Source organism: Capricornis sumatraensis, chromosome 23, assembly GCF_032405125.1.
Source record: "Capricornis sumatraensis isolate serow.1 chromosome 23, serow.2, whole genome shotgun sequence".
NCBI lineage: Eukaryota > Metazoa > Chordata > Mammalia > Artiodactyla > Bovidae > Capricornis > Capricornis sumatraensis.
This window is the reverse complement of record NC_091091.1, coordinates 14,773,586-14,797,853: the sequence shown is the minus strand read 5'-3', so window position 1 is coordinate 14,797,853 and position 24,268 is coordinate 14,773,586. Positions and strand designations below refer to the sequence as shown.

At 38.2% G+C, this 24,268-nt stretch overlaps 1 protein-coding gene across 3 annotated transcripts in view; it reads left to right on the top strand.

The window, feature by feature from the left end:
- The window catches only part of IDE (insulin degrading enzyme), a 98,252-nt gene that overhangs the window by 21,124 nt on the left and 52,860 nt on the right, over positions 1 to 24,268 (top strand). For all 3 annotated transcript variants that reach the window (XM_068961699.1, XM_068961698.1, XM_068961697.1), the window contains exons 2-4: positions 12,617 to 12,801; positions 14,634 to 14,841; positions 17,917 to 18,086. In XM_068961699.1, the coding sequence (XP_068817800.1) occupies positions 12,617 to 12,801; positions 14,634 to 14,841; positions 17,917 to 18,086 (563 nt within the window). The remainder of the gene's footprint in view (positions 1 to 12,616; positions 12,802 to 14,633; positions 14,842 to 17,916; positions 18,087 to 24,268) is intronic.

Below are 24,268 nucleotides of genomic sequence, written 5' to 3'. Positions count from 1 at the left end.
TTTTTCTGGTGGTCTTATAAAGTGACATCCTCTTACTGGGCTGTCAGGGAGATGACAATATACAACTGGAATTTGCATGAACATCTGTTAAGAATGTTAATAATAACATGGTGGTCTGTTTGCTTCTTACCACCCTAGGAACACAATAATGGTGATTATAAGGTTACCATTTTGGGTGTCTACTATGTACCAGACACTGTCTGAGAGTAGTTTGTTTTTATCTGTTGTACAGGAGAAAAGCTCTAAGGGGTGTCCAAGGCTGATGCAGCTTTAGGGGCCTCTGTCAAGTTAGTGCACCCACATGAACATTTCACATGACTCTTGACTAGCAGTGTCAGATGAGGCCCCGAAGCCCTGTTTGACCAAGAGTTCAGTCGGATCCAGGATCTGAGCAGCAAAGAGGTCATTTGGTAAAGGTGAGGGTATTACTGAACACTGTCTGGAAGTGGTCACTGAGTCAGTATTAAGCATAGAGAATCATACAGAGGCAGAGGCCAGGAGAAGCTTTCTGAACCAGCATTATCTGAAGAAGGCAGGGCTGTCTTTCTGTCAGATTCAGGGTGTACATCTTGGAGCTGAGTCCCCATGAGATACACCACTCTGTGTAGAATGTGAGTGTTTGTAGTTTGCATTCCTCGGAGGGCTGTCTTGAGAGAATTAGTTAGTTACAGATTATAACTCTTCCTAGACTGATCTGAATTAATCTTTAGAGAACATGTAGGGATCTCTGAGCTGTCCTTGCTTTTCTGAGATCATGGAGGAGGAGAATCCATATGTAAAATTAATTCTGAGTTTGAAGAAATGTTTGCTTTATACAGTATCCTTTTCTGTTTGTTTCAAATTAAAGAACCCATCTACTTGAAATCCAGCATTCGAAGTTGTTGTTCAGTATAAATGTTGAAAATTATTGATAAGAGAATTTATTTATTCAAAGTGTAATCATTTTGCTTTTATTTGGATTGCACTTATTGCTTGTCACTATTCATTTTTGGGAGTGTCAAATTTTTATTTTTAAATCTTCTCTGGGGTCTAAAGTAATTACCAAAAGCTAGCTTTCAAAGCAGACATAGTGAGTAAGAATTTGTGAAAACATTTAGTGTATTTTATTGTTGACTCTGTTAACTGATGTTGTGCTTTACCTGGATCTCCTAGTTGTGGCCTAGATGACATTAGCAGAAATAATTGTCTCAGGACACACCTGAGAAGGTTGAGGTAATTATTATGTTAATTGAACTATTATTTCTTATGAGCCTTCTCAGTTTAGCAAGCACCTGTTCGATATGGATAGCTACTTCTCAGTCTCAAGTGGTAGTATTTCCAAGATGACTTTTGGTGATCTTTCCAGCCTCAATGATTCATGTATCTCCCTTCTCTTTTATGTTACTGTTTTATGATATTTTTTAAAAACTCCATTTTAGCTTTTAATTGAAATATATCATACGTGTTCAGCTTGGTGAATTTTAACAAACTGAATATACCTGTATAACCAACATGAACAGCATCTCTGAAGCCCCGCTCATTTTTCCTTCTATTCACTACCCCTTACCCTCAAGGGCAGCCACCATCCTGACATAAAGGCATAGCTTGATTTTACTTCTTGCACTTTAAGTGGGAGAAAAAAGTATTTACTCTGTAGCATCTAATTCACTCAGCCTTGCATTGTGTGCTAGTTGCTCAGGCGTCTCTGACTCTTTACAACCCCGTGGACTGTATGCAACCTGCCAGGCTCCTCTGTCCGTGGGATTTTCCAGGCAAGAATACCAGAGTAGGTTACCATTTGCTTCTCCAGAGGGTATTCCCAACCCAGGAATAGAGTCCATGTCTCCTGTGTCTCCTGCCTTGGCAGGTGGATTCTTTACCGCTCTGCCATCAGGGAAGCCCAACCTTACATTAGTGAGATTCGCTCTTATTTTTTGGTTCTTCATTCTAGATTGTTCGTTTTCGTTGTTGTATGCTGTTGTGTGAACATACCACAGTTTATCTGTTCATTGCTGATGGACATTTGATCTTTTCTAGTTTTGACTCTTATCGATAGCATTGCCAGGAACATATAAATGCGTTTCTTTGGGGGCATATATCAAATACATGAATTGTTAGGCCATATTGTCAGTATATAGTACACCATTCTTTGAAAATGGTTGTGCCATTTGCATCCCCACTGGTAGTGTATGAGAGTTTGGGTTACCCTCTGACTTCTCTGTCAGTGGTATTTTTTAACTCTTTTCATTTTAGCCATTCTAGTTGGTATGTAGTGTTATCTTAGAAATTTTCCTCTGGCAAAAATCAGCTGTGAATTTGAGGCATCTTCAGGCTTTAATCTGTCAAACCGAGCTCACACACATCCCAGAGCGTCGGTTGTTTCTCTTCCCCAAGTAGAGTCCTTCTTGAGTCAAGCATGATCTTTAGACTGTTCTCAGAATTAGCAGATACCTCCAGAGAAGAAAGCAAGTGAGGATGCTATGCTTACCTCAGAGGGCCCTCCCCTCTGGAACTGCAGTTTAGCCAATCCTCACTGCTTCCACAACTCTCCAGCATCTTTGGAAACATGATTTTGTAGTTTTTGTGGCCTTTTCTAGTTACTGAAGGTGAATCAGTTTGCCGTGACCTATATTATATCCTACCCAGAAATGGAAATTGTCAGTAGGTTCTTGGGATTTTCTGTGTGGTCAACCAGGTCGCCTGTAATGTTAGTTTTTTTGCCCCTTCCTTTCTCATCCTTTTTCCCCCCCCTTGCGTTGTCAGACTGGTCATAATTACCAGTACAGTGTTTAATAGATGAGGTGATAGTGGCATCTTATTGTAGGGATGGAAAATGAATGCATTATTTCACCATTGAGTATGATAATTGCTGTAGTTTTCATTGTTTTTTTTTTTTTTTTTTAGATGAAGGGATTATCTTCTGTTTCTAGTTTACTGACGTTTTAAAAAAATACATGAATGGCTTGGTAGAGGCTTGGCTGCCTCTACCAAGATGGTTACATGATTTTCTCCTTTTTTCCCCCTATTCCCATGGCTGAATGTATGCTTCTGAAAAATAAGTTACCCATAACCTTACCACATCTACTGTAATATTATTTTCATATTCCCTTTCATCCATGAGACAGTTCTGTACAGAGAGACAGCTCTCTTTAAACCTGCTATACATTTAAGCCTACCATACATCTTCCATTTTATTTTTAATTAGCAAAGTAGATAACATGGTTCTCAGCCCAGAGACCACTTTGACAGATTGGAAACATTCTTTCTGGCTCCCACCACTACCTATCTCTGTTTTATACAGGGAGTAATGAGTGAAAAACTGAAAAATTTCCTTAAAGCATTATTTTGATCTGTTTTAATTTTTATTTCCTTGTTTTATTATTTGGATTTTAAGGGAGGAGAATGGGGTCAGGGAGGGGCTGAGTGGGTGGTAACTGGGAGCTGGGGAAGAAAACTTAGGATTTCCTTAAGCATCACCTTCTGCTCCTCCCCTTCCCATGCTTCCAGCTTTGCCACAAATCAATTGTGTGAATCCCCTTGGGCAAGTCACTTAATCACTGAGCTTTTGTTTCCTCATCTGGGATCGAAGAGAAAGGCGATGGACGGCTGCTGTGACCTGCCACTTAGGGAGAATGGAAAGATTCAGTGAGCAGTTTATAAAGCATATAACTTTCAAAATGCAAGTAGTTGTTAGGATTAGTTTTGTACAGTGGCATCTATCTCACATTTTCTAACAACGTGAAAGCTACCTGTTGAAAGAAGGATACTTGTAACACCGTTGGTCCGCAAACTACAACTGTAAGAAACCTGTAGTTCACTATGGCAAGAGGTATAAAATGGAGGTTTTGTTCATTTGCTTAAACCTTCATAAACTCTCTATTAATTGTTCATAGCCAAGCTTGTCACTACTGGAATGAACAACCATTGATATGTATGTACCAAAACTTGCTCCTTGTAAGGAAAGGTATGACAAACATAAACACCATGTATTAAAAAGCAGAGACATCACTTTGCTGACAAAGGTCCATATAGTCGTTTTCTAGTAGTCATGTACAGATGTAAGAGTTGAACCATACAGAAGGCTGAGCGCTGAAGAATTGATGCTTTCAAATTGTGGTGCTGGAGAAGACTCTTGAGAGTCCCTTGGACTGCAAGGAGATCAAACCAGTCAATCCTAAAGGAAATCAACCCTGAATGTTCACTGGAAGGACTGATGCTCATGCTGAATGAAGCTCCAGTACTTTGGCCACCTGATGTGAAGAGCTGACTCACTGGAAAAGACCGTGATGCTGGGAAAAATTGAAGGCGGGAGGAGAAGGGGATGACAGAGGATGAGATGGTTGGATGGCACCACCAACTCAATGGACATGAGTTTGAGTAAGCACTGGGAGCTGGTGATGGACAAGGAAGCCTGGAGTGCTACAGTTCATGGGGTCGCAAAGAGTCAGACCCTACTGAGCAACTGAACTGAACAAAACTGAAGATTCGTTGACAGGAATTTAGTTTATACCCAGGTTTATGATCTCTCTGATGCATGAAGTGAAATACACTGGTCCTGTAACTGAAGAGCCATGGACGTTTTTTAGATCAAGTAACATGAATAGTGTTGGGGGGGTATGTGGTCTTATAGTGAGACATCAAAGACTCATACCACTACTGGCTTGAAATTCTGTCTTACTAACCTCTGCCTTGAATGAGCAAGAAAGGGTGTTTGTGGGATGGTTCTGATTCCAGACATTTTCTCTCTGGGCACCTCCTCCACATTCAGGAGAGCCAAAGGTAAGCTTCATTTCCGCCTATGGTTTTGGGAGTGGGTGGATGGATTCCACAGAAGGGAGGTTTTGATTTATAATCTATTAGCCCAATCATTTACCTGTTCAGGTTTATAGGTCATCCATTTAGAAGTTAGAAATGGATCAGGTCTAATTTTAAATATGTCTGGGTCTATGGGACTGGGTAGGGAGCAAACAGCAAAGTGAAATTTCTCAATCTTCTATTAAATTGGCTGTGAAACACATAGAGATATGAGAGAAAAGACTTTAAAGGGTCATCTGAATAAAAGATTATTTGCATAAAAGTTTTTCTTTTGGTATAGGGATTTTAATTGATCTATTATATTTGGGAATTTATTTTTTGCAATTTATTCATGCAATTTAGGACTAAGTAATAGTCCATGATCTTGCAATGGAAGTCCTGGTTATAGTTCTGTTAACATCAACAGTTGTTGAATGCCTCACATTTTTTCTTCAGCACCATTCTTTTGCTCAAGTATTCTGTTCCTCTTATTTGGCGTGCTTCTACTCACCTGCTCTCTTTCCTGTCTTCCATCCTAGAAAGGGTTAGATGCCCCTTTTATTATTCCCATAAGTGCCCGGGGATAACTTAGTCCACACTAAAAAATAATGACTTGTTTTCATCTTTATCGTAAGTCGGGTTCCTTTAGAGCAAGGGCTCTGGTATCATCTTTATAGCCAGCATACATGGTGTGATGTCTGGACCTTAACTGTTTGGACGTCAGGACACTGAGGTGGGAGAGGACTGGGAGCTAAGAGCCAAGTCCTAATTGTAACTTTTTGCCCTATGATCTTGGACAAGTGATCTTCAATTTCCTTACAAGTAGCTCACCTTGTTATCTTGTTAAAATGCAGATTCTGGCTCAGTAGGTCTCTGGTGGTTTCCAAAATTTTGCATTTTAACAAGCGCCCAAGAAGAGCTCGTGCTGCCAGTTCAAGAACTACAGAAAGCTAGACAACACCTAATGGCTTTTCCAGCTTTTACCATCTGTAGTTTTAGTCATTGTTTTAAATTCTGAACAGAATTGCTGGATATGCTTAATTATTAAACATCTGTCCATCTCCAGTTTATCAGAATGTAAAACACTGACAATTCTGTGCCTTATTATGAAGTTGTAAGACAATGTCTCTAAAATTGAAGGTAATTTTACTACTCCCAAGATTTTGACTTTGACAGGTTAAAAATATCAAATAGATGTCTGGACAAGCATTTGAGTTAGCACTAGCTTGTCATCTAAATGTCGGTACTTGCTTGTTTGCTCTTTGTTTGATGCATATTGGAGAACATTTGCAAATAAACAGATGCTAATGAGGGAGCTGAAATGGGTAGACATGTGATCTCCTGAGTATAAATACAGAGACAGGCAAGCTGTTGAGGAATTCATCATCAGAGGAGGAGTTCCTGATCATTTCCTTTAGTTCTCCAGAAGGTGAGAATCAAATTATTATAAGACATATTGATAGAAATACTATAGGTAAAAGGCAGATTGTGTCAATTGAATATGGATTGCTGGGGATGGGGCGTTTGAAAACATTCCTTACTGTTTCTTTTGAGTGTAACTTCCTCAATAAGCCAGATATTTGACTTGGGAGCATTGCCAGCTTAGAAATTTATAGCTCTGTTGATCTCATGTATGGATGTTGAAAAGTAGTTGGATTAATTTTTATTTTTGATTTACAGAAAAAATCCACCTCTTCCACACCAGGAGTATTAAACAGGCATAGTTTCAGTGTTCAAATGAGTTATATATGTGGCTGTGATGGACTCTGATCACTTTTTTCCACCTCTAACAAAATGAAAATCTGGACAAGAGAAATTAAACCCTGAGAAAAGTACAGAATGTAGCATATAGTTGAGTGTGGGTATCTTAATTATGATGAAATTGTTACCTCCTACAGAATAAGACAGTTTTTCCTACCACAGTGATCTGTATTTCATTTCCTAACCGTGGTTGCAGATTGAACAGAAGTTTTAGAGCTTATTTATCATCCTCATTGCATTTTGATCATTTGTGACCCTTGGTTCCCTTAACCCTAACTAGCTGGGACAAGCGCAGGAGAGGGATTTGGGTATAAGCCGTGGCAGTGAAACCAAAATGAAGAGCCTTTGGTTTTTGCTCCCGGAATTCCAGCCGTGGAGCTTTATAGGAAGGAGCATGTGGAGCATTTTTTACTGTTGCCTTTTAATGCTGTCCTTTTGGCTGGGGGTCTTAATGGAGGTTGCCTCATGGCTTATTTAATCTTAATGTTGCTGCTAGGTTGGAACTCATTTTTGAGGTTGTAATGTATGTTGAACCCAAATTGAAGTTTTTGAAGCCAGCTGTGAACCAGAGGTATTTGCTGCAGTCCAAATAGATTGTCTTTTGGGAAACACCTTAACCAGGATTATTATGGTTGTGACCCTCTTTGGAGGCTTTAGATAGAACATTTTTTTTTACCCTGAGAATTTTTTTTAACAACACAACACCATTTTTAAAGACTTTACATTTAGACATTTTAATTTGTCTTTGATATTGAACTTAAGTAGCTTATGACTAATGAAATAGAAAGGAGCTTTTTAATATTATATATGTAATATATAATATCTTAATATTATATAATATATGTGATATATAATATTGTAATATATAATATATATCATATAATATATATAATAGTAACATATTATATAATATATTACATATATAATATGCCTTTTCACTTCCAAATTGCTTTTGAATTTTTCATGGTGGCCTTATGACTCCAAAATGTTCATATTATATTTTCTGTTTTGTTTTTAAAGAAACTACTTTGTACTGTAAAATACTGCAAGATTATTAATACGATAAAGTACTTAAAAAAATCAGTATTATATATTTTTTTAATTCATTTATTTTACTTTACAATATTGTATTGGTTTTGCCATACATTGACTTGAATCTGCTATGAGTGTACATGTGTTCCCCATCCTCAACCCCCTTCCCACTTCCCTTCCCATCCCATCCCTCTGGGTCATCCCAGTGCACCAGCCCTGAGCACCCTGTATCATGCATCAAACCTGGACTGGTGATTCGTTTCACATATGATAATATACGTGTTTCAATGCCATTCTCCCATATCATCCTGCCCTCACCCTCTCACACAGAGTCCAGAAGGCTGTTCAATACATCTGTGTCTCTTTTGCTGTCTTGCATACAGGGTTATCGTTCCCTTCTTTCTAAATTCCATATACATGCATTAGTATACTGTATTGGTGTTTTTCTTTCTGGCTTACTTCATTCTGTATAATAGGCACCAGTTTCATCCACCTCATTAGAATTGATTCACATGTATTGTTTTTAATGGCTGAGTATTAATAAGTATTATATTTTAATATATAAAGTGAAAGAGGAAAGTGAAAAAGTTGGCTTAAAACTCCACATTCAGAAAACTAAAATCATGGCATCCAGTCCCATCACTTCATGGCAAGTAGATGGGGAAACAATGAAAACAGTGACAGACTTTATTTTGGGGGCCCTCCAGAATCACTGCAGATGCTGACTGCAGCTATGAAATTGAAACACGCTTTCTCCTTGGAACAAAAGCTATGACCAACCTAGACAACATGTGCAAAAGCAGAGACATTACTTTGCCAACAAAGGTTCATCTAGTCAAAGCTATGGTTTTTCCGGTAGTCATGTATGGATGTGAGAGTTGGAATGTGAAGAAAGCTGAGCGCCGAAGAATTGATGCTTTTGAACTGTGGTGTTGGAGAAGACTCTTGAGAGTCCTTTGGACTGCAAGGAGGTCCAACCTGTCAATCCTAAAGGAAATCAGTCCTAAATATTCATTGGAAAGACTGATGCTGAAGCTGAAACTCCAGTATTTTGGCCACCTCATGCGAAGAACTGACTCATTGGAAAAGACCCTGATGCTGGGAAAGATTTAAGGTGGGAGGAGAAGGGGACGACACAGGATGAGATGGTGGATGGCATCACCACACGATGGACATGAGTTTGAGTAGGCTCTGGGAATTGATGGTGGACAGGAAAGCCTGGCATGCTGGAGTCCATGGGGTTGCAAAGTATCAGACATGACTGAGTGACTGAACTGAACTGAGCTGATGATGTATAGTGTTGAGCTCCAGAATTCCAAACAGAAGATCTAGGGGACTTTTAAATTTTTTTATATTGGAGTATAGTTGATTTGCAGTGTTGTGTTAGTTTCAGGTATACAGCAGTGATTCAGTTATACATATATCTATTCTTTTCCAGATCCTTTTCCCATATAGGTTGTTACAAAGCACTAAGTATAGTTCCGTGTACTATACCATAGGTTAGGGGACATTCTTAATAAGAGTGAACCTCTTTGGTTTATCAGTTGTTACCCAGAAGACTAGTTACTGATGATTTCATAGAGAAAGATATTCTGATAAAAGCAAACTGGATTTTCCTTAATCTCCAGAGATTTCTAACACACACACACACACAAAAAAAGAAATTTTATCCAAAATTAGTTGCATGCCTGCTTATGTCCCCTTTGCTTTACCTTTATTATTTTTTTTAGAAATTTTATTTTTTTAATTTAGTTTTGGTTGTGCTGGGTCATGTTATGGCTCACAGGTTCTTTGGTGCCATGAGCAGGATTTCTCTAGTTGCGGAGAGTGGGGGCGACCCTCTAGCTGGGGTTCCCTTGTTGTGGAGCACAGTCTCTAGAGCATGGGCTCAGTAGTTGTGGCACACAGGCTTAGCTGCCCCAAGGCATGTGGGATCTTTCCGGACCAGGGATCAAACCCAAGTCCCTTACATTAGCAGGTGGATTCTTAACCACTGGACAAACAGGGAAGTCCTGATTTACCTTTAAATCTGGATGTCTTGTCAGTTGTTAAGGGGCAGTTAGATCCATTTCTTTTGTGTTCCAGGTGAAAAGCAAATGTGTTAGCACAGGATCATTTTTTTTCCTCTGTAGTTTTGGAAAATTTTTTTGCTTCACCTGATTTGTATTTTGACCTGCTCAATTTTGGTCTCTTTTGCAGTCCCCAGCCTAGACAAAAATAGTGTTTCTTCTTAGTCTCAAAAACATACATATTGCAAATTTGGAAAACCCCTTCACTGCACTCATACGAACTTAGGGGTGCAATGAAGGGATGGGTCCCTTCCCAGCACTAACTCCAGCCTTCCTCTGGAAGAAAGGAGAGGACTAGCAGTGAAAGGGAAGTTCTTTGTAAGAGAAGTTATCTAACGTCTGTTACGATCGTTGAACTGTTCCCACTGTGGCATTCGACTTCACCAGATTACAGAAGTTTCTTGGGGTCCATCCGGCTTTTCGTTTGTTTGTTTTTGTGTGTTTATTTTTGCTGCCTTCATAAGACAGCCCAGGTCTCTTCTTTTTATTAGACCTTCAGAGGATTTCTCCCTCAGTGATGTTGCTCCCTAGGTTCTGAGCAAGTGAATATCAGACCTGTGCGTTCCAGATCTACCCTGTCTCTGAATATCATAAGTTTGAGCAGTGTTTTGGTTGACCCAATAATAATACTTTCTCAGTTTATCACCTCACTTACTCTCGTAGATACCCCTGAAGTATGTTGGGAAGCAGTTATCGGTATTTTAAAACTCTTCTAGGTCAGCACAGTTATCAACTTATGGCCCAGTCCGGTCACAAATCCCTATTGATGTGTTCTAGATACAAATATGGCTCCACAAAAGCAATACTTTTATCATTTACCTGAAAGAATGACGGTTAAGACAGAGGAGAGGAATGATTATGCTCTGTAGATAGGCTATAAAAAGACTCCTCTGGAGTCTGGATCAGGTGGCAGAGTAGGAAGGTCTTGAGTGCACCTCCTCCCAGGGACACACCAAAGCTGCAGCTGTGTGTGGAACAGCTGTCTTTGAGAATGACCTGAGGACTAGCAAGACAGATTTTCAGGTTTGTTATATGCTACAACTGAACTGAAGTGAACCCCATGGTAGCCACAAACAAAAACGTATAGTATAATAGATACACAAAAAATAAAGGAATACAAACATAACCCTAAAGAAAGTCATCAAATCACAAGGGAAAGGAATATGAGAATAAGAAAGGCACAGAGGAGAATTGCAGAAACAACCAGAAAACAGTTAACAAAATGGCAATAAGTATGTTGCTAAAAATAATTACTTTAAATGTAAATGAACTAAATGCTCTAATCAGAAGACATAGGATGGCCAAGTGGATATAAAAAAAAGACCCCATTTATATGCTTCCTGCAAGAGACTTCAGATTTACACACACAGTGTAAAGTGAAAGTGGAAGTGAAGGGATGGAAAGAGATTTTATGCAAAGAGAAATGTAAGAAAGCTGGATTAGCAAAACTTACAGTAGACAAAATAGGTTTTGAAACAAAGACTGTTACAAAAGACAAAAAAAGACATTACAGTAAGTCCCCTACATACGAACCTTTAGTTAAGTTTCCAACTTTCAAAGATGTGAATGTGCGCTCGCATATACAGTCACGTAAGTTCACAGGTCTGGTTCACACTGTCACGTGCTTGTATCCTTTACAAGAGGTTTTGCTTTTGTGTAATTTACAGTGTGTGTGCTGAGTTGCTTCAGTCGTGTCCAACTCTTTGCAACCCTGTAGACTAGCCCACTGGGCTCCTCTCTGTGGGATTCTCCAGGCAAGAATACTGGAGTGGGTTGCCATTCCCTTCTCCAGGGGATCTTCCTGACCCAGGGATTGAACCCAAGTCTCTTAGTCTCCTGCAGTGGCAGGCAAGTACTTTACCACTAGCACCACCTGGGAGGCCCATTGTGCAGTACTGTATAGAGAAAATAAGAACCACTGTTACTCTAAGTTAAAAAAGCAATTCGAACTTTTTTTTCTGCATTGAAAGCTAAAATTATTCATTTTATATTTGGATCTTAGTGTAACTTTTGGAATGTGAATTTATAACTGAATCTTGAGATGTGAAACCATGAAATAAGAAATACTAATGAATCAATGTAAGTAAGAAGTGCCAGTCATCACAAGACAGGTACAAAGAAATGTAAGCAAAAAACAACAAACAAATGTTGGTGAAGATGTGGAGAAAAGGGGATCCTTGGGTGGGCTATAAATTGGAGCAAGCACTACAGAGAGCAGCATGGAAGTTTCTCCAACAATTAAAAGTAGAACTACCATGCAGTCTAGCAAATTCTGGGTATTTATCTAAAGAGTGTGAGAACACTGATTTGGAAAGTATTGGCAGTCCTGTGTTCATTGTGGCATTATTTGTAGTAACTAAGATATGGAAGTAACCTAAGTGTTTGGCAGATGAATGGCACATGGTAAGGTTTCAAGTGTTTGGCAGATGAATGGCACATGGTAAGGTTTCATTATTTTTCATGGCTGAGTGATATTCCTGTGTGTATATGTGTGTGTGAGGTGTGTACAGCATGGATGGACCTACAGGGGTGTTATGCTCAGTGAAATAAGCCAGAGAAAGACAGATACCATATGATTTCATTTATATGTGGAATCTAAAATCAAGTGAACAAACAAAACAGACTCATGGATGCAGAGGGAAAATCCTTGGTTTCTAGCGGGAAGAATGGAGAGGGAGTGGGGCAAAATTGGTGAAGGTGATTAAGAGGTATAAATTTCCACTCATAAGTCAATGGGAATGTATGGAATATAGTCAGTAATATTTGAAGAACTTTGTCTTGTGGCAGATGGTAACTAGACTTATTGTGTGATCAGTTTGTAATGGATCACTGTTGTGCACCTGAAACTAGTATTGTATGTCAGTTGCACTTCGTTGTACACATTTTTTGCTCTGATAATATATGGGTTTGCTTGTTACTCCTTGATCATTAAAACAAAAAGAAACCACAGTCCAACAATTAATCAGTTTTTTTCTTTTCAGTTTCCAAAAAAAGACTTACAGCAAAATGAATAATCCAGCAATCAAGAGAATAGGAAATCATATCATCAAATCTCCTGAAGACAAGCGAGAATACCGCGGACTTGAGCTGGCCAATGGGATCAAAGTACTTCTTGTCAGTGATCCAACAACAGATAAATCATCAGCAGCACTTGATGTACACATAGGTACAGTCTAAAACTGTGAACTCCACTTTGTTCAGCTTCACTGACCTAATGTTTAGTTATTTGGACTCTCCGTATTTATGCGACGGAGACCTGGCAGTTACCAGTTTGATGTATGTTACTGGGTACAGTAGCCCTGTACAGCTGTTGGTAATCTACAGTTGTCTATGTTAAATCACCCTAACCTTTACCAGGCTTCCTTGGTGGCTCACATGGTAAGGAATCCACCTACAACGCGCAAGACCTGGGTTTGATCGCTAGGTTGGGAAGATCCCCTTGGAGGAGGCTTGGCAACCCAGTTCAGTATTCTTGCCTGGAGAATCCCCATGGATAGAAGAGCCTGATGGGCTACAGTCCATGGGGTCACAAAGAGTCGGACTCGACTGAGTGACTAAGCACACACACACACACCTTTACCGGGAGTGTCGTATTAGGTTTCCAGCAAAAGTGACTTAGCAGCAAGGAAATTCATTCCCATCCTTTACAGTAACAGTTCTACTGCCTTTACTTTCATGTACACTTGATACCCTAGGAATAGCATATTTCCTAAATTCTTGTGTGCACTTTTCTCCCACATTTAATGCTGCTTTAATCAAGTTACTTCTTATCTATGTGTACATTTAGTTTTTTCCCTCTCTGAAAAACTTTTTTTTAATTCAATGGCATTTTAGAATTGGGGAAATAAAATAATAACCATCCTAAGTTGGACAAATGATGATTGCCATGCACAATTCGGTGTGCCTTGCAAATTGTTATCTAATTTGAAGTTGCTCAACTCTCTTCAGTGAAGTATATATTAAAAAAGTGACTGAAACAAAACATTTTGCTCAACATTTCCCAGCTAGTAGTCCTGCTAACTTGTGCTCTTAGCACCACCCTATAGTGTCTCCTTCAATAAAATATAAAAGCTAGAATTTTCTAGCTCTTATAAAACAGTGAATTCAGCTCTTTCTCTCAGTGTGATTTGTGAGGACACTACTGTCCAGAAAGGTTAAGTATCTGCTGAAAGTCACCAGGTAACTGATATCAATCTGATGATGACAGATTTTAATTTCTTGGGCTCCAGAATCACTGTGGATGATGACTGCAGCCATGAAATTGAAAGACACTTGCTTCTTGATAGGAAAGCAACGGCAAACCTAGATAGCATATTAAAAGCAGAGATATCACTTTGCTGACAAAGGTCCATATAGTCCAGATAGTCAAAGCTTTGGTTTTTTCAGTAGTCGTGTATGGATATTAGAGTTGGACCATAAAGAAGCCTGAGTGCTGAAGAATTGATGCTTTTGAATTGTGGTGCTGGAGAAGACTCTTTGAGAGTCCTTTGGACAGCAAGGAGATCAATCCTAAAGGAAATCAACCCTGAACTTTCGTTGGAAGGACTGTTGCTGAAGCTTCAATACTTTGGTTATGTGATGCAAAGAGCCAACTCTTTAGAAAAGACCCTGATGCTGGAAAAAATTGAAGGCAAAAGGAGGAGGGGGCAGCAGAGGAGAAGATGGTTAGATAGCATCACTGACGCAATGGATGTGAATTTGAGCAAACTCCAGGAGATAGTGAAGGGGATAGGGGAGCCTGGCATGCTGCAGTCCATAGGGTCGCAAAGAGTCAGACACAACTGAGCAGCTGAACAACGACAACAAACTGATGTCAAGCGCTAGGGCTAGAATGTAAGTTGTACCATTTAGAGTAGCCGGTACTTAACTTCCTGTGATTATGGTTGGAGTTACCATTGCTAACAGAAGTTCCAAATCACCTATGATTCATTTGCCCTTGATATCTTTCAACATATAAACAAATGATTTATTATATATATTTTTTCCCTTCTCTTTCAGGTTCGTTGTCAGATCCTCCAAATATTGCTGGCTTAAGTCATTTTTGTGAACATATGTTATTTTTGGGAACAAAGAAATACCCTAAAGAAAATGAATACAGCCAGTTTCTCAGTGAGCATGCAGGAAGTTCAAATGCCTTCACTAGTGGAGAGCATACCAATTACTATTTTGATGTTTCTCATGAACACCTAGAAGGGGCGCTAGACAGGTAATGCTGAAAATACCCTGTGAATTGTCTATCTCACTTTGTTAAATTGTCATGTTAATAACCATACTTATTATTTTTACAAAAATGTCTTCACAGCTTTATAGCTTAACAATATATTTTAACCAGTATTTTGTTGTTGTTGTTTTTTAACCAGTACTTTTTGACCCCTGGGTTTTATGAACAGAAAATAATGAGTGATGTTATATGTTTACTTTATAGTAGAGGAGAAATAATGGCATGACTTTAAACCAGCTTTCAGGACTACAGAATGTGTTTTTGACTTATAAAATTTTCACCAGCCTTTCCCATTCCAACTGGCATTGCATATGAAGCATATGATGAGGAATAAACTGCTCGTGTCATGGATCTCTTTTCAAACATAGTTCTGTTCCAGAATACAAGAACTTAAATATTCTGTTCTCCTTTAGTTCCTCATTCCTCAAGGATGTTTAGTAGATACAGAATGTTTTGACCTGCTGTTTCAACCCTGGGGATGTTTCGTGAAAGTATTTTCTGGAGCAGCCTCCATTAGGCTAATTAAATTTCTTGGTCAATTTTCTAAGCGGCTAACAGTATCTAATTTTTCATTATATCAGTGATTTGATTCATTGTTTGTTCAAAGTGTAATTTTTCCCTTGGTGAATTTTTATAGTTCTCTGTGTTACCAAGAAGGTGTAATTCTGCAGCGTTTTTGATGGACCTATAATGAAGTTTGATTTCACAGTTTTTAATTCTCAGCTTTAACTGCTTATTTAAATTAATAGTCATTTTTCCCCCCCAAGCCTAATAGTTTGAATTTGTTCTATAGCACAAAGAACATTAACAGTAGAACAAAGGCATGGGTTCAGGATATAGGACTGGGCCAGAGTAGTCTGTTTCTTACTTACTCTAGCGTATGTTTCAGTCTTTAGGCAGCAGCTTTGAGATGTAATCATCTTTTGTATGTATTCCCAGAAGACTTCCATTAATGAGTTCCTTGGGATCATACACCGAATTTAATTTCCTGCTTTACAAATGCCTCAGCAGATGTTCATATAATAGATCTCTGTATGATGGAGGATGTCTGTTACTTGGATCAGAGTGGGAAAAAAAAGCTACTTGTGTAGGGCATCTTTTAAAAGTACTGATTAAACTGTGTCAGAATCATGACCCTTTATGTAGCTTTGTCCAGCTATGGTATGTAGCTATTAGGTACTTTTCCCAGCCTGAGTGTATTGAGGTAGGTAAAAGTGATTATATGTCCAGAATTATCTGTTTCCATATATCATTAATTATAGGCTCCAGATAGAGTTTCCCTTTGGGTTTGTATGTGTAAAGTACTTAGCACAGGACTGTATTCACTATGTGCTTAAAATAATACGAAGTAATGCTAACAGCTTCTTTGATGGCTGCAGTGTGAGGTGCAATTGCTGAGATGTTTATAAACCCAGGAGTCTCTAGGCCCACTGAATAGTAGTCCCATTCAGACAGTCTCTGCTCTCGGCTTTATCTGAATTCTGGATGTTGTTTTTATAAGATGGGGTCTAAATTTAAGAATTACTATATGAAATCATGATTTAAATTGCAACCTGGTGTAGGAGAGTTAATTTATTAACTAAAGGAATCTTAGTTCAGCTTTGGTACTACTATTAAGGAACAACCTCAAGAAAAATATAATAGGTTACTTACGTTAAAGTTACATGCCATTTTATTTGTCAAACCAGTGCTTTTAAATTTTAAAAATTCTCTTCATATTTCATAAAAGTCCATAATTATATCTTAGTCAAACTACTGTCATATGTTTTTCATACTATTATTTTTTTCACTAATTATAAAGTTCTTAAGGAAAAATAATCAAATAGAGCCTTTTAAATAGGTCACTTAGTTTGTCCTAAAATGCCTGAGTCTTAGTGAAATTGCACTTAAAACTAAATTTAATATTTATTGCCTGAGAACTATCAGCTGCGTTTTCCTTTCTTGGAGAATTAGCCATATACAACAGAGATTTTTATAGACATCTCAAATTGCAAATCTTAAATAGATAGATTAGATTGCTGTTATCTTATAAATGTGCCCCACTGTTTTGCAAGTCTGCCCTGACTTTATTGTTGTATTTTGATTTATATTCGAAAATATATATTTGGTCTTTGTCCCTTATCCTAGACCATAGCTCCTGAAACTCTTGGAATTTCCTTAGTGTTGAGAGCCATAAAGTTGCATTTTGTTATTTTAATGAAGTGACTTTGGGAAAGTCCCTTGATAATTTGAGGCTAGAGGTTGGGTGCCAGGGGAACCAGCCCTGTATTTAGAAGGTTGGAACTTTCAGTCCACAAGGTGGAGGTTGATTTCAGACACCAGTGCCCAGTGATTTACTCAATTCTGTTGAAGTTTGGAGAGCCTACAGATTGGTGGACACGTGGAGATGTGGGGAGGGTGGCTTACCTAGAGGGCATGAAAGCGCCATACCCTTCCCACATACTTTGCCTTACGCATCTCTTTCATCTAGCTGTTCCTGAATCATATCCTTTTATAACAAATCCAGTAATCTCGTAAGTAAAATGTTTCTCTGAGTCCTGTAGCTGATCTAGAATATTAATTGCACCCAAGGAGGTGGTTGTGGGAGCCTCTGATCTATGATCTATAGTGCTTGGTCAGAAGCCCAAGTGACAACCTGGACCTGTGGTTGGTGTTTGAAGTTAGGGACAGAGGGGAAGGGGTGAGAGGGAGGGATGAGCCTTGTAGGACCTGTGAGATCTCATGGTATCAATTGAGTTGAATTTTAGGATACCCAGCTGGTGAATTGCTTGGTGATATGGTAACAACAGGTGGGAATTGTCAAAATCAGAGGTTAATCTTTTTATATTTTCACTAATTAGATGACATATCTAGGGTAGAGTTCTCTGAATTTACATATGTATAATATTTTTTTCTTATATTACTTAGAACTTATGTTCCTTTTTTCTTTGTAGCAATTTTAGTTTCTCTGATTCTGTAGAATTCCTATTTCCTAAGTTTCAAACATTTTTAAAAACATTTTTCTGAGGCCACTCTTAAAATAACAACTTTCAAATTGTTAATTATGTTTCACACCCTTAGATTTGCACAGTTTTTCCTGTGCCCCTTGTTTGATGAGAGCTGCAAAGACAGAGAGGTGAATGCAGTTGATTCAGAACATGAGAAGAATGTGATGAACGATGCCTGGAGACTCTTTCAGCTGGAAAAAGCTACAGGGAATCCCAAACATCCCTTCAGTAAATTTGGAACAGGTTTGTCAGCAGCAGCTTTAATGCATTAGTTCTCCTTAACCTCATTTAAACAATGGCCTTTTTGCCCAGTATTGTATTTTACAGTTTAGGATAGAAGATTGCAGAATTCCTTAGAGTTTGGAGCTGATAAGTGGTTGTTATATCATTGTTCCTCCCTGGTCTTTCTTTCTTTCTTTCTTTTTTAAAAAATAATTGTTTATTTGCTAGCATCGGGTCTTAGTTGCATCATGCATGAGGATCTTTTGTTGCAGCAGACTCTCTAGTTGTGGTGAGTCAACTCTGAAACACAGACTTGGTTGCTCTGTGGCACATGGGGTCTTGGTTCCCTGACCAGGGGTCGAACCTGTGTCCCCTGCATTGCAAGGCAGATTGTTAGCCCCTGGGCCCCTAGGGAAGTCCTGCCCTGGTATTTCTTAAACCATACCCCTACATATATGTTGTTTGGCAGGTCTTTGGGAAAACACCTTTATTTGACCTAAAAAAAGGGTTAAAGCTTAGGTATTTGAGCTTTGTGCAGAAGGTGATAGGTTAAGGAGAAGGAAGAGTAACAAAATATGAAACAAGTTTATTGGATAACAAGGTAAAAAATTAAATTTAGATTTTAGAAATAGTAATCATTCTTTTAACAGATGAGTAACATTTTGGCTAGTAGTTCAAATAAAAGGATGTCAATAAGAGTTGGGCTCTTGGCATTGGATTTTTTTTTTTAATTGAGGTGTAGTCAATTGTACAATATTATGTAATTTTCAGGTGTACAACAGAGGGATTCTGGCATTGGACTTTGAATGTAATATATGAAATGATATTCTCGAAATTGTAATAACAGTGGCCTAACCAGTTATTTAGCCCTCTAGAGGGTACCTCTGGCCATCCCATACAAATAGGGGTCTAGCTATTTCACGAGCAGAGCAGTTAAGAGTTGTGAGTAGATATTAACCAGCGTGTCAAGGAGAGGAGATACTAGAGCTCTTTATTCTGAATAAATAGAACGTCCCCTTCAAGGCTTATTGAATCCCTTACTCCCATTGCCTCCGCCTCTACTATCTACAGATAGATAAATGCATGGCGTCTGCTCCAGGCCTGACTGTAGAAGACACACAAGGTCCCTGCTGTCAAAGTGCTGCAGCATCCTAGTAGATTTGAGATGGGATGACAGGGGGTCGCATAAAATAAATTTGGAGATACCTGATTTTTTATAATTGTACCCTTATTTCTTTATTCAGTTTTTCATTACAAAGTACAGCTAAAATATTTAAATAATACAAAAGTATGTTTTAAAAAAGCAAAAAAAAAAGTTGCCCTTTATCAACTGTTGCCATTCCCACTTTACCAGATGTAATCATTATGAAAGGTTGCTATGATTTTTAAAACATTGCTTTGGGGATTATAAAATAGCATAAAAAATAGATTGTTTAGTGTACTTAAATTTATGCCTATAAGTTTATTTTGGGGACTTTTGAAAAAGACAGCTTTCTTTCAGTTTGAATACCATTCTAATATATCCAGCGGCAACCAGGGAATTAGCATAGCAAAATAGGAGACTATAAAAATTCCAATTAGAAGCAGCGATACTGTATTCTTTAGACTTGTAACACTTGGCACCTTGTATCATTGCTAAGGTGAATATTGTGGTCCTTAAAATGTCTATGTAATGATTAATTTTCTGAAAAGTGGCTTTTATAGAGGACATGAGCATACATGGTATATCGAGGGAATATGAATTTAAAAACCAAATTTCAAAATCACTACATCCAATGATTGTTGTCCTTTAAATAGTCCCTTTGGCAGGTTAGGTGCTTCCACCACCAATGCTGCTATTGTGAGAACGTGTTAGAACTCTTTTTTGGGAGTTGCCTCCTTTAAAATGGTCTCACTGGTGATATATCACAGTCAGCATAATCAGGAAGCAGCCACAGATCTTCCAGAAATAAATCCAGTGAATAAGGTGAGCAGTATTGCCTCTGGTCACAAACACAAAACAGTCTTAAGATATCCTAAGGTATCAGGAGTGATAAGTGAAGAAAAACACTGAATGGTCAATTAAGTAGAGGTGGGATTTGGGAGCATATTTGTTCTCCTAACCTGTGACAAGGCTAGGCAGTTAATCAACAAAGCATGAAGTAATATAGACAGCTGAGAGGTGAGTTAGCCAGACCTGGGACAGAAGGACAGAAAATGTGACGGAAGTAATGCAGACACGAAGTTGCCTGTTGATTTTAGAAATATAAATTAATGTTGAGCTTTTTTGGAGTAGAGGTTCTGTCCATTGTTAAGGTCACAGACAAGTTTGAAAATGTGATAAAAGCTTTAATAAATACCCTTACTTAAAGTTATTCTTGCAGAACAAACCTGGTCAGAAATCATACTTAATTTACTTTTATTATTTTTTAGTAACTTCAGATGATTCTATGAATGTGGCCCATTTTGTCCATCTGGGGAATGTGGTTTATTATTTTAATATTAATAATACTTTAAAGCTAGGTGTTTTTAAATGAGCAAAGATCAAGCATTGTGTGCTTTTAAGAAAACCTTACAATAAAATGCTTGTCCTTAACAGTACTTTTTCATGTACTGAAAAAGTGGTCAGTAGCTTTCAAACTTTTCTTTATACAACCCATAGTACATTTTACTCACAGCACATGTAAGCCACTGGAACAAAAGTTTTACCAAACATTACCTATCGTATATTTTCAGATATAGTCTGGTACCCTCTGTTTTATATATATATATTTTTTAATTTAGATCTTTCAGTACATTAAATTTATTTCCTCACAATCGAGTGGGTTCCACAGTTTAATTCAAAGTGATAGGCAGTCATTTCAGTAGACTCAAGAAAAGCATTTGTTAAAACACCTTCATGAACAAAGCAACAAAAAAGCACTCATTCATGAACAAAACAACAAAAAACTGAGTTGATAAAAGCCTATGTCAAACATCATGATTAATTCTGAAGTTTCAAAGAGATTTCTGTGGAAAGACAAAAACAAAGAATACCTTCTAATCACTTTTTTTGTTCAGCTCTGCTATAGGTACTGGTCATTACAGGAAGTCAAGGGAAAAAACAAGTGATAAGAGGTTGAAAGGAAGAAAGAGAAAACTTATTGTTTCCATATGATATGATTACATAAAAAATTCAAGATCTTCAGATCAATCATCAAAAATAAGATCATTCACCACTGTTGTCAAGAGAAGAGAAGCGCTAAAATTGCATTCTTGTATTGTGGGTCCGTGCTCAGTTGCTTCAGTCGTGTCTGACTCTTTTGTGACCCCATGGACTGTAGCCTGCCAGGCTCCTCTGTCCATGGGATTCTCCAGGCAGGAATACTGGAGTGGGTTACCATGGCCTCCTCCAGATTGAACCTGGGTCTCTTGAGTCTCCTGTATTATTAGCAGGCGAATTCTTTACCACTAGCGCCACCTGGGAAACCCCTTTTCTTGTATCGATAGTAATCAATTAGAAAAATACTACAGGAAATATTTCCTGTAGAAATATAAAAATCGCTATAAGGTATTTAGAAATAACACTAACAGGAGCAAGAAATATATAATGGATATAAAAGAGTGCCTGAGTAAATGGGAAAATAAACCATGTTCATGGATGGGTAAACTCAATATTACAAGATACATTTCACCCTGAATTTAGCTAAAATCAGTGTAGTGCCATTTGAAAGCCTGAGGTTGTTTTTTTTTTTTTTCTTTTTAATAATCTTATAATCTGATTATAAATTAAAAGAAAGAGTAAAGGGCCAAGAATAACTAAGATAATTTTGAAGAACAACAAAGAAGACACTACTTCTACCAGGTACCAAGACTTCAGTTGTTAGAGTAGTGAAATTGATGCAAAAATACATGAAGATAACAGTAGAACAGGTTATGAACCCTAGAAGCATATCCACAAATGTTTGGAAACTTAGGCATAAGACAGAGGTGCATGACAAATGAGTAAGGAAAGGGTGGACCTTTCAATGACTGGTGCAAGGGCAACTACTTATTCATGGAGAGATGAATAAAATTAGATCTCATCTCACACCATGCACAAAAATAAATTCTAGGTTGATTGGACCTAATTATAGAAAAAAACTTTCTACAACTTTTAGAAGAAAATATTTTTTAAAAAATATTAGGCTAGGAAAAGTGTACTCGAGCGTACATATCACAAACCATATTTTTAATGGTAAAGCATATATTTAAATATAAATTTGATTACATTAAAACTTAAAATTTCTTTTCAGTACAGACACAAAAAAGACAAGCACATACACAGTGAAAAGTTTTGCAAAGCAATATAGCAGATAAGAACGTCTGTAAGTAAGCAAGCAAAAGATAAAAACTTCTATAAGTAAGTAAGTGAAAGATAAAAGCAGTTCACTAGAGAAAGAGAAATAGGCAAAGGCTATTTAGAGTCAGTTCCTTTGTTTGGAAGTCATTTTTGTAGTTATGTGCTAAATCTGTCCCCACACACATGTCTTCATTAACTCCCTATGTGATCTCTCTAGCCTCAGACTTCAGCCAGGAATCCCACCTCCCAATAGCAGACCCCTCAGTGATGTAAAGCTTGTACTGTGATGGCGGGCCATGCTGAGGTTGAATCATTGTTCTACCACTGACCAGCCAAGAGTGGGCCAGTTTCTTAACTTCTGTAAGCCTCAGTTTCCTCCCATGTCTGGTTGGTGTAAAGTGGTTAGTCAAAAGTCTGGTCCTAATGGTACTCAGTAAATGAGAGATTCTATAATTACAGTATGATAGAGGATCAGTGACATAGTGGTAAAGAATCCTCCTGCCAATGTAGGAGACGCAGGTTCAATCGCTGGGTCAGGAAGATCCCCTTGGAGGAGGAAATGGCAACCCACTCCAGTCATCTTGCCAAAAAGAATCCCATGGACAGAGGAGCTTGGTGGGCTACAAGTCGATGGGGTCATAAAGAGTCAAACATGACTGAGCGACAGAGCACACACACACAGCTGTGAAAAATAGCAAAATTTTGAAAAAGTCTTCGCCATGAAGTTGTGAGGGGCAGCCACAACTTGATGCAGTGGGTTTGCTGCGGTGATTGTAGGACAGTGTTATTAGAGATGGTCTCCTGTTCCCTCTTTAAGCTGAACCACTGGTTGGTGATGACATTCCCTTTGTTCCTTCATTTGTCACTCACATATGCCTTTAGTTATAGTTCCACAGTTGCTGATAAATTTTATGCCTTTTCTCTGCCCTGTTGCCTTAAAAAATTTTTTTTTTCCTCTGCCTCTCCATGGAATAAAAGCAGAAGCAGTTAAATTTTTTAAAGTTGTTTGGAACAGGAAAGGAAAATTTTAGTTCTGATTATTCTTAGTGATCTGTTTCTCTAAACCTAACCCAGCAGACCCTGTGGGAGCAAGTGGGTTTAGTCAGAGAAGGAAATAGAAAAAAAATCAGGATGTGGGTGAGGGAAACAAAACAGGCACTCCTTAATGGAATGAAAGACAAAGTGGGAGGGCACCTGGAAATACAGGGTGGGGCTGTATTTAGATACAGGTGATGTTTCCCTTTCTTAATTGTTAGGTGACAATTATGCTTTGTAGCACATACCACAAAGGATTATACGAATCTGAGTACGGTATTATACATATGCTCAGATTCTCTCTTTCTCTGTTGACAAGTAATTTTTTAAAGGTCTTCTATATGTAAAGTGCATTAGAAAATGCAAAGTGTAAATTAACATCTTTGCACTAAAGATACTTTTAGTTTAGCTGGAGAGGCAAGTCAAACTCAGAATTTCACTGGAGTATAATCTCAGACTTGATTTTCTCTTTTTTCCTCCTTGCCAATTTTTACTGAGTGCTGCACTGAACAGTTTGCCTGGATTATTTAACTTAATTCTCACAATCTCCCCAGTAGTTACATGCCCTTATTGTTTCTGTCTTATAGATGAGTGAACTAAGACTTCAGAGAAGTGATTAAATTGCTTAGGGTCACTCAGCTCTTGATTGCTAGAGCCCGGGCTGGTGCCCTTAGCCACTGTACTATTCCTCCTGCTCTATGATTGCCTAGAAATTTAAATTCTCCAGGATCTCAGAGGAGGTGCAAGTTGAATTTTCCTGAAGGGTGGGTAGGATTGTCTTAGGCAGAGGAAGAGTCGCTCTTAGAAGAAAAGGAAAAAGAGCTATTATTTATTGTCTGAGCATTAAGTGCCACCCACTGGGCAGGCG